Raw genomic sequence first — 14,474 nt, forward strand, 5'->3', positions numbered from 1 at the left:
CCGTTAATTTAAACGAACACGAGTAACATTTATCTGTAACTGTTTTTAAAACTGATTCAAAGCCATAAAAAATAAAGGAATGGGTCTGTATGTGTGTTTATCGTCAAAATAAAGATTCAAATATATAAATACTTACATCAGTTATCATATATGTGATATCTAATATACTATTTTCTACTGTGTTTACCTTAGCATCAATACTCCCCGATCGTCCAACGGTATGCTTGGAAAACATCGTACAAGTAAATACATATACTATGTAGCTTAGTAAATATACATTATAAAGCAAACAGAGACAAACGGGGATAGCAATGTAAGTAAAACCTGCTATTTTAGGTACATTTCGATGGTGTATGTGTACTTGGAATATATTGTAATAGTTATTTATCAATGGTGCGTACTTGAACCCGAATGATGTTTTATATAAATGAGACAAATATATTGGAGTTTATACCTGTGTTCTTCATTATTTCTAAGTATATTAGTTAGAAAAGGGCTCCAATTAGTACATGACAGATTACAATGCTAAATGGAGCCAGTGCCTGAGACATAAGCTCTCCTTTTAAGGTAAAAAGAAATACAATCATCCGAATTTCGAACCTCCTCCTTATTCAGTTAAAATCCCTTTTTTATCGACCATGCTTTGCAACTTTTTATAAGGTTCAAATACACACACAGACAGCTGTTTGCCAACACATACAAGCACATTACATATCATTATAATACATAGTTATACTGTATGAGTGCTCACCTCAACATCGTTAGCGTTCTCTCGCTCGGGCAGCGGACGCGGTCGCTTCTTCAGCCGCGTGTTGTTGCCTTCCGTCGCCGCCTGGCGTTTCGGTTGGAACTAGGGGGAAAATAGGAGTAAAATTTAGTATTTGTTGGGAATTTCATAGGTAATTTTAGAGTTACCAGACAACATAAACGTCAATTTTCTTAAAACAACCGTATACTATAGTCAATTGTTTTAAAAAATGGGCGTTTGTATTGTCTGAATTTGTCTGTGAATATGGGTCGAAGTTCGTAATGGCTTCCGCAAGTGGATTCTTGTGAAACTGAAACTGCTTCACGCACCAGTACAAAAAGTAGTCCGTAACTTTCCTCAATTGTAGGCTATCTGATAGGTGTATAGTGATAGGATTAGAAGTCCCTGCAATCAGCGCGTTCAATTGCGGACTGCACAGGAGAAAGACTGACCCATTCAAAACCACCATATTCATGGAAGAGGTCGTATCTACGGTATCCGGTATTATAAACCGTCCCCAACATAGCAGGGACCCAATATAAAGGCATCCCCACACGTACCTGTAGTTCAGTAAGTTCAATGATTCCGCAATTGCGGATGGTGTATGACGAAGCACAAGACTTTGACCAATCCAAAACCATCGTATAGATAGACGGAAAAGGTCGTATTTACAGTATCCTATATTACGTATACTGTATCGCATATAGTAGCGACGTTCTCCAAACGTACCTGCAGCTCAGGCGGCAGGAAGATGCGCGTGTTGACGAAGTAGTCGGACTGCGGCGCGAAGTACATGCGCGGGATGCGCGCGTCCGACGGGAACTCGCGCAGCTCGAACGACGACGACCGCGCCCAGATCACCGACATCGCCAGGTCGCATACTGCCCACAGTTTCTGTACGGAGAAAGAAGATTTATTAAATAAACACCAGAAAAAAACATACAAAGAATAATTTTAAATTTCAAAGCACATATATTATAACATTAACTTTTAGAGAATGACTTTCGTTTTAATTTCGCGAGACAACAAATTGAAAGAAAAAAAAGATAACTTATTTATTTTCATCATCATCATCATGAGACTTGAATGCAAAATGCAATTCAACCAACACATATGCACATTATGCACATACAGAAAAAATTACACCATCTAAACCTCGTGCATATGCATAAAAGTTGACATGCCATAGAATGTCATGTAACGTTTCGAGTATATGGTTCGAGGTTGCATAAAATAGCATATGCATGAGAGTAGCATGCCATTTTTCCCCTACGTAACACGAGACAAAATCCTACACTGACTATAGAAGTTTTAAAGCTATACGTACATAATTGACAGTATCATCGTCCTCGTTGAGCGCGTCCTTGTGCGTCTTCATGCGGTCCACGAGGCTCTTGTAGAAGCCGTAGCAGTAGAAGTCGTTGCGCGTGATCAGCGGCTCCAGGATGAACCACAGGCAGTTCTTTACGATCTGCGGAGGAAAAAATTGTATTATTGAATGGTATTTAACAAAATAATTATCCTCTTTAATGAAGAGTAAAAACGTCATTATTGATGTGGTAAATTTAAAAATGAGGATTCGTGTGCACATCATTATTCACTACGCTTTTTGCGCCAAACCTAAATCATTGACAGAACATTCCTCTGCAAACATTTGAAAGGATAAAATTGCAACAACACTCCCAATTATCTTGATTATTTATTTTATTATGGTAAGCGGGGGGCGGTCCAGGCAGCTGTCATAACGAGGACCATGGGAGTGTCATTAACGAGCTGAGCTGCCTGTAGTATATTGGGCTAGGTTTCCGAACACAAACTATATGTTACCTTTTTTTTATGGTTAATCATGAAATGACTCCTCCCCTTCCGCTGTGGGTTAGCAGCGGTGAGGGAGTGACAGACACTAACTAAAACCCATCATGTACCTCCGTAGGCCTATTATGTACCAGGGCCGCGGTATCTCTTTCGAACAATCCCGCAGCTGGGGAGCTATGTGTTACCTTGAGCTGCGCGACGCTGTCGTAGGCGGTGAAGGCGGGGTCGTGGGTCAGGATGGGCACGGCGAACACCAGCATGTAGTCCGGCAGGATGTGCGGCAGCTGGCTTACTGCTCGCTCCACTATGAATGATAAACATACGTTAATATACAAACAATTTAGTATCGATTGATGATAACGGTTATATAACAAAAATAAGGCAGTCTATTTTATGCAGAACTTACACTTATAACAGGAATAAATCGTGTTGGCCTTGTGGGTAAAGAACCAACCTCTCAAGTATGAGGGCGTTTGTATGTTCTTTTTAAGTATATTGTTTTGGATGGCACGTTAAACTGTAGGTCCCGGCTATCATTGAACACCCTTGACAGCTTTAACGGGTAAGCAGAAGTCAGCAAGTCTGCCACCAGTCATAACCAAGTGGTGGTTGCCTGGGCAACTGGGTAGAGGAGGTCAGATAGGCAGTCACTCCTTGTAAAACACTGGAACTCAGTTGCATCCGGTTAGATTGGAAGCCGACCCCAACATAAATGGGAAAAGGCTCAGGAGATGATGAGTTATACCCACTAGGAGGTAAATATATTTATTGTGTTATCTAGTTGTGCATTTAGTATTATTTTTTAATCTTTTTATACACAAGTTATTTTGAAGTTCATTTTTGTTTTGTTTTTGTGTTAGATGTAAGTTTAGTTTTATTCATATTGTATGTGTAGGTATTGTGTAATAAGTGTGGACACCACTATTGAATTAGGCAAAACTGTAATGTTAGTGTGTATGTTTAAATAAATAAGTGTGTCTCTTCTTGTATCTGTAGTTACCTTTAGTGCCGACGGTGATGTTCCGCACGTACTCGCGGCGCCGCACGACGTCGGCCAGCATGTACTGCCGCACCACGCTGCGGATGCGCCGGTCCGGCTCGCGGCCCGCCAGCGCGTACATGCCCATGAAGTCCAGCGGCAGGCACTTGTTGGGGATGCCCTGGGAAGATGATAAACAGTTAAAAAAGTTCGCGATACGAGATAGCATCGTGTTCGATTCATTAGGAGGGTTGTGAAAGAAAGATACATGTATAGTCGCGGCACCACGTCACACATGTGTCGTCGTGTCGTGTGGGAATAAAAAAACTAGCAGAGATAACATAACGCAAGAATCTTCTAACAAAGTAGCGCGCCAAAATACGGATGTGGAACGTTACTGGCTCCGCCGTTGTACGCCTTCTTTCATCGATATATATGTACTACGTACTAGATAGAACGTTCCGAACAAAAAGCTTACCACACTGAACTGCACTGCAGACTATGCAGTGCCCAAAATGGCAAATCAGAGCGATTTTGACACCTGCGTCAGATGGATGTCTATGAAACGACAATTATAAAATAGAAAATACATATCACGGTATAAACTTACACATATAAACTATTCGAGAGTCAAGTTAGTAAAATTACACGCTGTTCATGCTATTACAACGCTTGTATATCATACTTTTCATTTATAATTCAATTTTACAAATATGCATTAATTTGTTCCCGCCCGCCATCTTAAATTATGGATTAAGAAAATCGTGCAGAAACAGATGTGCCATAAAACTGGCAGTAGGTAAAATATCAATGAAAACAGACTTCACTTTGTCATGGTATGTATGTTGTTACTTTCAAGAAAAAATAATTAAATTCGCGAAAATTTGTGATAGCCCTCTTAAGAAAAAAAACATCGTAACTAATATTAAAAACTCTAAAAATAAGTTCCTGGTTTTAATATATTACATGATTTTGCATTCAATTAGATATAAATAAACTTTTTGATATATTACATGATTTTGAATTCACTTAGATATAAACTTTTTGAGTAATGAAAAATGTAGGCAAAATACGAGCGACACTTCAGCAATTAACATCAATGAGGATGACTACATGTCACAATACGTCAACGAGATGTCAACAGACGACATAAGCGGGTAAATTATTTGTATGGATGTTCTTGTCTATCGCTAGAATATATGTCAATGCCTTCTTTAGACATCATGCATTACAATTTGTAAAATTAATTAAAACATACCTTTGACAATCCCTTGTGTAATTTTGTAGCGAAAGCTTCTCTGACTTGAGGTACGTCATCCTGAAACAAAAAAATAAAAATTAAGTAACACGCCTTCGACTCCTTCAAATAAAAATCCATACCCTGCATAACATCTTATAATTTTAAATTAAGGTATTTTGATATTTCCTTTTCCTTTATAACTTCATCTACTTAATATTTTATGTATCTGACCGATTTATTTGCAAGAATATTAATGAAACTTAAGTAAATACGTACAATCATCAAATGCGACAGGTTATAGAACTGTTCGGCGGTGAACTGGTCGCCGACGCCCTTCTGTTCGCAGATCTTCAGCATCGCGGCGCCGGCTGCCAGCCGGAGGTGCGCCATCTCAGCTTTCGATAGACGGTTTTGCTGGAAGGGAGAAATATAATAAGTTTTTGAAACAGTTTGTTGATTATTTAGCTATTTTCAATAATGCCTAATGTTAATATATAAATTGTAACTTTTCATGCAGTTGATAAATGACAAAAATATTATGTAACAAAATGGTTACAAACTTATAAATTGAAAACAAGGATGACATAACTAAATGTAGACAGTTCGAAATCCAGAGAGAAGCAGATGCTTTAACAGCCCACAGCTACCATAATACGTGACCAAAAATAAATGTACCACCCTATAAGCAATCTAAGAAACTATCACCGAACAAGCGTCACTTGCTTATATTTCCAGTAAAACTAAATGGTACATTTCATGTTTATTCAGTAATTTATAACCATTGTATCTAACTCCTATATTAATTCACAACATTAGCCCATTTTATACTACAAACAGACCTGTAACAAATCTCCTTTATGCACGATAAAAGCATTCAACATCCTGAAAGTCTTCTGCGCGGACAGTTCATCCTTCTTCAACCCTAACAGCCAGCGAGCCATGCACTTGAGTCCTTCTAGCTTGCAGCGCGTCTCTTCCGGGAGCTGGTCTTCCGGGCACCAGGGCTCGTCGGGCACTGAGGAACTGCCTCCACCTTCGCGGACTAGTAGCTCTTTTACGATCTGGAACAAGTTGGTACATGTTTATAGTGTTGTTATTTACAAAAGTATATGTATAAATGGATAATGATGAGGTTAAATAAGTGAGATTTATAACAACAAATCTATATATAGAAACAAAATGGACTCGTCTATGATTCATTGTGGTTTATGGCAAAGGTCAAGATCACATTTTTACACATCAGCTTCTTTGTGTTCCCCAGGTAAAAAGCCTGAGGAGGCCAGATAGGCAATTGCTGCATGAAACACCTTTATGTACTTGGTAAAAGGCTCCGGTCGTGTCGGATTGCAGTCCGATCGAACTATAAAAGTCAGGGAATAGTAAGTGCACCTGTGTCTGCGCAAATGCTTGTGCACTGTAACATGTCCTGTGCAGCTGGCTGATCTCCTTAGAACAGCCGCCGTCGGCAACCATTGGTATGGAGTATCTTCATGATTATATATACACATGTATATTACATTTCCGGAGACGATATTCTCCAGTACCTCCGTGAGGGTCTGTACACGTGGATTGTGGACTACATAAATTGCTGGAAACGATGTTCTTGATACCTTCAGGACAGCGTCGCCAGTACCGTCCGCGAGGGTCCGTGCAGTACATACCTTCCTGGAGACGATGTTCTTGATGTGCACGGGGAAGTTGTCGGGCAGGTTGTGCGCCACGTGGCCGAGCGTCACGATGGCGGTGCGGTAGTGCTCCGAGTGCGGCGACAGCGTCGCCTTCAGCGTCTCCAGGATCTCCGTGAAGATCTGCGTACGCTGTTCTGGTACGTTCACGAATAGACATCTGTGGACAATACGTTTAGTTAAATAGTTAAACCCACTATGGTTTAATGAAAAACACCTCGCTTCTGTATCAATATCTTCTTATCATCTTTAAAAAAAATGCACCACGCATCTATCATCAATCTAGTACCAATTTGCTTACAGACCTTTGTATAGACTGAAATATTCGTAGTGATTCAAGCCAGCAACTAAAATGGTCATATGTGCCCTTAAATTTCTGTAAAAATACATAACTCTGTATGATGATAGGTTTGTTACCTGACTGCATTCTTGGCTTGTTTTGGTGTGCCGACCTCTGCGTACGCTTTACATAGGGTGATCAGCCGCGGGAACAAAGCCGGACACGCTTCACCTGCAGATTAACATTTTATTGAAAAAATATTCGCTACTTTCTTGTAGTCACTTAAACTATGAGATATCCTGTAATTTTGGCAAGAAGGCACATTTTATTAAAATTGGGGTAATTGGGTGAAATTACGAGAAATAACTTTAATATGTAAGTTCTAGCTTCTACATGCGGTTTGAGTATTTGACCCACATCTAGAAAGAGCTACTACTATCCACAACCGTACATAATTTAGCAGTATAATTTATGAGAAAATCTGGGGGTCTAGACTATCTGTGTACCATTAGAATCAGTTCAGCTTAAGCATGAATCTTCATTCTTCAGTCTTGCCATCCTTAGCTACAATCATCTTACTGACTATTGTCTTTTCTGTACTGTCTTGTATTGTCTGTTCTGTCTATCTAGGCAGCAAGTTACTTTCGCATTTATTATATTGGTAAGTATAGTACAATTTGAGCGAGAGTAAAAGCGATACATACTGAGCGGCCTATATTTCCCGAGGAAGGTGAGCGCGGCGAGTATATGCGGCGCCACCGTCTCGTCATCTAACTCCAGTAGTGACGTCAGTCGGTTCAGGATGTCTTCGTGTAGGAAGTGGGAGGGGAACACGAAGGACAACATCACGAGGAGTTTCAGACCACGTTCTGCTGCTTTCTTCTCGTCGATACCTGGGAAATTGAGGCTGATTTGATATGGTGTTTATCAACATTATCACTACATAGTATAAAACAAAGTCGCTGTTTCTGTCACTATATCCCTATGTATGCTTAAATCTTTAAAATAACGCAACGGATTTGGATGCGGTTTTTTTAAATAGACAGAGTGATTGAAGAGGAAGGTTTATATGTATAACTAGCTTCCGCCCGCGGTTTCACCCGCGTTCCGTAGCCGGATGCTGACAAAAACAACCTATCCTAAAACCTTCTCCCGGGTCTAATTCACCTCCCCTCTAATATTCAGCCAAATTGGTTAAGCCGTTTTCATGTTATGTCGTGACAACGTAAAGCGGGTTTCATTTTTATATATATAGAAGATAATAGTATGTATTTAAATTCAGCATTGCGCCCGTGCAAAGCCGGGGCGGATCGCTAGTTTTATGTTTAGTAAATCACTCGTTGGCGTTCTCATAGTCACAAGGTGACAACATTTACGGCCGAATACTGGAATGCCGCTTAACTTTGAGAACTGCTCAAACATTACTCTCTTGCTTTTTGGTTAGGCTGGAACCAACCCCAATATAGTTGGGTAAAGGCTAGAAGACGGTGATGATTAACTCTCCTGTGTATAACTGAGCTACATACCACACTCGTCAGCCAGCGAGGCGTCGGTGCCCTTAACCGTGGCCTCGACGTAGCCGACCAGGATCAGCAGCGAGTCGTGGTCAATCATCACGGAGCTCACTCGCTCCAGTAACATCTTCACTGTGTTATAGTATAGGTTCGTCATCACTGGCTGGCCCAGTTTCTTGAGGACACTTGACTAGAAAGAAAACGATGGAATAAGTACCTAATATCAATAATAAACATAGTCTTTGTCTCCTGAAAAATCTATGTAATAAAAAAAGTCGATCCTCGTGCATTTTTGGGTATACCCATTGAAAAAATCGAAACATACTGTAGGCATTATCATATTAGTTATCAGCATGAAGTAATAAGAATTTAAAGAATCTCATATTATCATAATGAATATTGATTTCCATGTTTGTAATGTTGATGACACAGAGATTGATAAATTGATCAGGGTCAACATGATAGCAAAATTACTTATCATTATGAAATGACGTGGTATGAACTCCAATAAAGTTATTTTCATTAAAAACGAATCACAGAAATAATAGCCTGAGAAACATAGCTTCCGTTACAGGTTAGTAGGTCACTAGAGCAACCCTAGGTCACTGAAGTAAACCCAGCTTAACTAATTACATTACAAAACAATGCTTATAACATTCATATCGATATTTATATCGATATGAATGTTATAATCGTATCGATTATTCTTCTTCTTTTTTTTATTATTATTTTTGTTATGCATAGTTTGGTTTAGTTTAATTTAAGTTATTTTTAATTTGAACGTTGTGCGCACCTATAATTGACATATTTACGCAGGACTTATTACAATTGTAAACGTATATATGTGAACGTATTTGTAAATAAGTTGTTGGTGTGCCTAAATAAATAAATAAAATAAATAAAATACTCACTGTCGTACGGACGCAAACTTCACAGCTCACGTTAGGATTCAATATGGTCTCCATTCCTTGTAACAACTCAGGTGCCTGTTTCATATGTTGAGAGAACTTGTTCAAAAACTCCTGAGATTTAACCGATTCGGGCAGGAATTTAGAGCTTATGTGTAAGACTTTAGCTATCATTTCTTTCTGCACGGCTGGTGTGGGGGGTTTTCTGTGCAACTCGATCCATTCGCCTACTGTGCGACGGACCACTAATTGATGCTTCTGTAGTTCTATAAACGCCTTTGTTGCGTTGTCATCAACGTTAGACATTAGATAGAACAGTTTCTTCATACGAATGGGGGCTGGTAATGTGTACGGAACCAGCGACGTGTTTAGAAGCCGTTCGACCAGCAATCTGTCTTCTAAAGCCGTCATGTAGTAACCATGAAGGATTTTATCTTTGATCCATTGTACCGCTTTCTCTGTAGCCGGTGGTACACTCTCTTCGGTTAAAAACTTTTTGTAGATGAGTGCTAGGCCGGACATAGCCTCTTTTCTAATTTTGAATTTCTTGTCGAGCGTTCTTTCTCGTACGAAGTGTAGGAGATCTTCAGACTCGGCGACGGCTTGGAAGTCTCTCTGTGCCGTCGCAATGATGGCCATTACGACTTCGTAACGCACTTGTTCATGGGCATCGTGTTGCCTTAGTTTTAATGTTTCTGTTATGTCTTTTCTGAGGTCTGGATGGTGTACTAGGAAGTGCATGCAGTATTGCACGCATTTGATTCTGATTGGTACTGAGATGTCGTTGAATCTTCCTAGGAAGGCCCGCCATAGTGCTGGGTACTGTTTGGCTAGTTCTGAGCCCGGTTCGGAGAACATTCTAGCAAGGAGTGCGACCCCGCTGAGTCGTTCGGGGAACTGTGCGGATTTGAGCTTGCACTCCAGCTGCGGGAGTACTGACAGAAGTAAGGAGGGACAACATTGATACAGCTCGTAGATAAGCTCGTACACTTTCGAGTATATGAGGAGATTCTTCTCCTCTTTGCCCAGGATTAGCACGTGGTTGAAGAACTGTGGACAAGATAACAAAATAAGTATACCTAAAACACCATTACTTTTGAGATATAATATTTTGTCAATAAATAATACACTATATCTCAAAATTAAATAGTACTAAGATAATAACTAAGTAATTTTAAGACATTAGCAAAATTATTTCTAATGCACGAAGAAATTGCTATACCCATTACCTAATGCGATTTCAAACAACCAGTCTATTAGTCAAAATACATTTTTCCTAACATAAGTACGTAGGTAACAAAGAAACTACAACTTCACACATACATATGTACGTTGTGGGAGTCACAAGAAACTGCGAAACATTTTTCATATAAAGCAACTCCCACGTGCAAACTAATATTAAAATAAATAATAGAGTGTTGCTCGCTCCAGTAAATACATTTTTAATCAAAACTAAGTCGTTTGCAGAGCAGCCCTATAAATGTAGGTAGGAACATTCTAGACGGGGCGCTCGTCGCGAACAATAACGTCAATAAAGATTTGCTTTGAAAGATTCTAGCGAACCAGACTGCGTCGACTATCAATTTCTATCTCTTGAACATTTATGAACATAAATAATTAACAGAATTCCTCGAAGTTTATTAAGGCGTTAATGAAAATTAAAATAGTAAAATCTTCCTGATTAGCCATCTGAACTAAGAAATGAGGTAGTTTCAGTGATTTCAATCCTAGAAAAACAAAATACTAGCTATGAATCGACCGCAATAATTCTTCTAAAAGCGTAGCTCTGCGTATTTTACGAAAGTTCAATTTGTTTAATTATTTTCCATTCCTAAAAGGCTTTCGATTGGAAAATGATTTAATAATATCATAAAAAAAACATCACGAGCCATACCAAAAAACTGAGGCCACAGGCCATTATTACTACAATACTAGCCTCCGCCGTGGTTTCGACCGCGTTCCGACATAACTGCTTCCCGTTGTAGGATGGTGACAAAAACTATCATGTCCTTCTCCCGGGTCCCCTCAAATTTTTACCTTAATTGGTTCAACTATTCACACGTGATGGTGTGACCAAGGGATATAGGAATTCATTTTTAGGGTTCCGTAGCCAAAATGGCAAAAACGGAACCCTTATAGTTTCGTCATGTCCGTCTGTCCGTCTGTCCGTCTGTCCGTCTGTCACAGCCGATTTACTCGGAAACTATAAGTACTACAGTGATGAAATTTGATGGGAATATGTGTTGTATGAACCGCTACAAAAATATGACACTAAATAGTAAAAAAAAGAATTGGGGGTGGGGCCCCCCATACATGTAACTGAGGGATGAAATTTTTTTTTTCGATGTACATACCCGTGTGGGGTATCAATGGAAAGGTCTTTTAAAATGATATAAAGTTTTCTAAAAAACATTTTTCTTAAAGTGAACGGTTTTTGAGATATCAGCTCTCAAAGTCGTAAAAAGTATGTCCCCCCCCCTCTATTTTTATAACTACGGGGTATAAAATTCTAAAAAAAATAGAGGTGATGCATGCTAATTAACTCTTTCAACGATTTTTGGTTTGATCAAAGTATCTCTTATAGTTTTTGAGATAGGTTGATTTAACTGTAATTTACGGAACCCTTCGTGCACGAGTCCGACTCGCACTTGTTATATATTATTATGTAGTAGTATAAACTTAGTACTTACCGCCTGTATAGTAGGTTCAAGCGTCTCACTAGTCTTGATAATGAGTTCCTTAGCAAGCGAGTACGCGTGCTTGTGATCCCTCTTGTTGGGCTCCACTAAGTTCAGGAGTATCACGTTCAGCAGCTCGTTGGAGACCACGTCAGACTCCGTGATGAGCGGGCAGAGGACATCCAGCATGAAGGACTTCACTTTTGTTGAGTGTTCCGTACTGTGGACAAAAGAAATATATTAATATCATCATCATCAATTTTATTTTAGGTCGGCGCAGTATGGTTTCTTCAGCCATTCTCTTCTATCTACCGTCATCTTATAAAGTAACATTCAATTTAAGAAATATTGATAACTATACCTACTATTAAAATAAATAATTTTTTCATCATCATTTTTTGCTGCACGGATTTGATTTTTTTTTTACTGCTGGGAATACACTATCCCCAGGTAACAGTTATATTTTGGCCGAGTGAGGAAAGTATAGTCCCCACGGGACACGGATGAAAACAGTGAATAAAATTGTAGTGAATTATAATAATGGTCTCTAGCTAGTACAGAGGTTTTAAAGTCGATAATTGAACAGTCTCAATTGAAAATTCGTATAGAAAAGACGGGTCTTTCAAACACTTCAAATAGCAGTTTGAACTCAATGAAACTTTTGATTGTTTGTTGCTCTTTATGTGAAAGTTATATCATGAGGTTTAGCTAGCATTCCGCACGAGTTCGTAAAACTATGTAAACTATTAATTAAATCTATTGGACCGTATGTTTTCCATCCTTACAGCTCGAGGAAAATAATAAAGATAATCTCTCATCCAATAGGTGCCTTCAGAGTCGCATAGTTATTTGACCAGAGCTGTAGTGTTTTTAGCAATCATTGACTTATCAATTCACTCATACATAACCAACTTCGGAGTAGCAAAGGTATTTGATGAGATTAGTAGAAGTATTTAGAAAAATGTAATCTGTTACTAATGTCGCAACATGTCACCACTTAGCACCTTCACATTAATTACACTAATTGATTAGGTAGTAAAGATCTATAGTATAGATCTTTACTTTTAACCGACTTCCCAAAAAGGAGGAGGTTCTCAATCCGATATTTGTGTTTTTTAAAGCCTTATAAAGCACATATTCCTGAATTTCGCCAAACATAGAAATTTTTTGTACTAAACTTCAAACACATTTCACTGAAAATCCTTACAAAATTGAAATGGTATTTTCGCAGAATTCCTACATGAATGAACTAGATGCCTGTAAAGGTTCCGAGAAACCTCGCTTCTAACTGGCTTCAGCTGTATGTAGATAAGTACAGACTCTAACGTAATAAAATTTAACTTTCAGTAATTAAATACATCTAGTCTTTTTTTATTACTTTTATTAGAAGTGGGCTAATAAAAAATCTGCATAAAGTTCTCTGGATTAAATTTATTCGTTTTAGATTCAGAACGTAACCAAATTATTTGGGACCTTTATACAACGTGTTCATACAGTGCGTAATTTTAATCATAATAATGTGAATGATCCATCAATTAAATCTAAATTTTTGAGGTTAACCACAAATATCACTGACGGTATTAATTTTGAAAATGTAAATAATTCCCTAATTAAATTATCTGGAAAGCATAGTTATTATTTATTGATTGAAGAGCAGTCGGGTGATAATGTGATAAGGTTTCCTGTCTCGATTGATATCGTACAAGATTTTCTTTCAATACAACGATCAATCAAATCGTCCATATGGAAAATCCTCCAAAAATGATGATAAAAGACAATAGGTGTTTAACAATCGTTATTCAACACATCCTCAATCCATTACTACATTATTTATTACAGATGTTCTCTCATTGATTGATTTCATTAGCAACATAGATTTTTCTAAAGGACCAAAAATGGCGTCCAGACTGTCTGGCCGCCCCGGCAGCTATTCTTTCTAAAGAGATCAGTTATCAGCTGAACGTGTGTTCAATAAGTCTGCCTCGATACACTCGATGATGATGATGAGGGGTATTGGGTTGCCTGGGTAACCGGGTTGAGGGGGTCAGACAGGGCAGTCGCTCCTTGTAAAGCACTGGTACTCAGCCATATCCGGTTGGACTGGAAGCCGACCCCAACATAGTTGGGAAAAAGGCTCGGAGGATGATGCAGACTGCCTCGATACTTCCTGAAAAGAATAGAAGGATCCTACACGTGAAGCAGAATATTCTAGAAACATTACTTACTTGACAATCTTGAACATAAGCGCGAAGAGTGCGCAGAAGATCTCCTGACAGTCTTCCAGCTCGAAGCACATGTTGAAGGACTTGACATACGCCAGGTTTTCCAGCAGGTAGAAGTAGCGCTTGAACGCCGGGTCCTTGGGGTCTCGTAGACCTCTCAATTGATTGATCAGGAACAGGAATATTGTTTTTACCTGTTGGGGAGAAGGAAACATTAACATAATGATATTCATAGTATAAAATCTGACTAGGATCTTTTCATATGCGTATTTCAAAATGACGACAAAAAAGTTTTTAATATACTTCTCATCTGTACTTTTTTCTTATTAACAGCATTTTTCTTTTACAGACTGAGATACTACGATTTTAATAGGCAAGCGACGCGTCGCCCTATTCTCGAAAGAT

At 38.8% G+C, this 14,474-nt stretch overlaps 1 protein-coding gene across 5 annotated transcripts in view; it reads right to left on the reverse strand.

Moving 5' to 3' along the window:
- Window positions 1-14,474, reverse strand: part of Pds5 (precocious dissociation of sisters 5) — a 41,052-nt gene that overhangs the window by 4,178 nt on the left and 22,400 nt on the right. For 3 of the 5 annotated variants that reach the window (XM_049845933.2, XM_049845934.2, XM_064041536.1), the window contains 16 exons: window positions 14,073-14,263; window positions 11,860-12,067; window positions 9,173-10,219; window positions 8,274-8,451; window positions 7,452-7,640; window positions 6,885-6,978; window positions 6,444-6,627; window positions 5,622-5,843; window positions 5,059-5,196; window positions 4,801-4,860; window positions 3,564-3,723; window positions 2,749-2,867; window positions 2,076-2,219; window positions 1,478-1,642; window positions 752-850; window positions 137-223 (listed from right to left, as the gene is read on the reverse strand). In XM_049845933.2, coding sequence (XP_049701890.2) covers window positions 137-223; window positions 752-850; window positions 1,478-1,642; window positions 2,076-2,219; window positions 2,749-2,867; window positions 3,564-3,723; window positions 4,801-4,860; window positions 5,059-5,196; window positions 5,622-5,843; window positions 6,444-6,627; window positions 6,885-6,978; window positions 7,452-7,640; window positions 8,274-8,451; window positions 9,173-10,219; window positions 11,860-12,067; window positions 14,073-14,263 — 3,285 coding nt within the window. The remainder of the gene's footprint in view (window positions 1-136; window positions 224-751; window positions 851-1,477; window positions 1,643-2,075; window positions 2,220-2,748; window positions 2,868-3,563; window positions 3,724-4,800; window positions 4,861-5,058; window positions 5,197-5,621; window positions 5,844-6,443; window positions 6,628-6,884; window positions 6,979-7,451; window positions 7,641-8,273; window positions 8,452-9,172; window positions 10,220-11,859; window positions 12,068-14,072; window positions 14,264-14,474) is intronic. The other 2 variants (XM_049845935.2, XM_049845936.2) reach the window with 2 other exon arrangements.

The sequence above is a fragment of the Helicoverpa armigera genome, chromosome 25, assembly GCF_030705265.1.
Source record: "Helicoverpa armigera isolate CAAS_96S chromosome 25, ASM3070526v1, whole genome shotgun sequence".
In the NCBI taxonomy this organism is placed as follows: Eukaryota; Metazoa; Arthropoda; class Insecta; order Lepidoptera; family Noctuidae; genus Helicoverpa; species Helicoverpa armigera.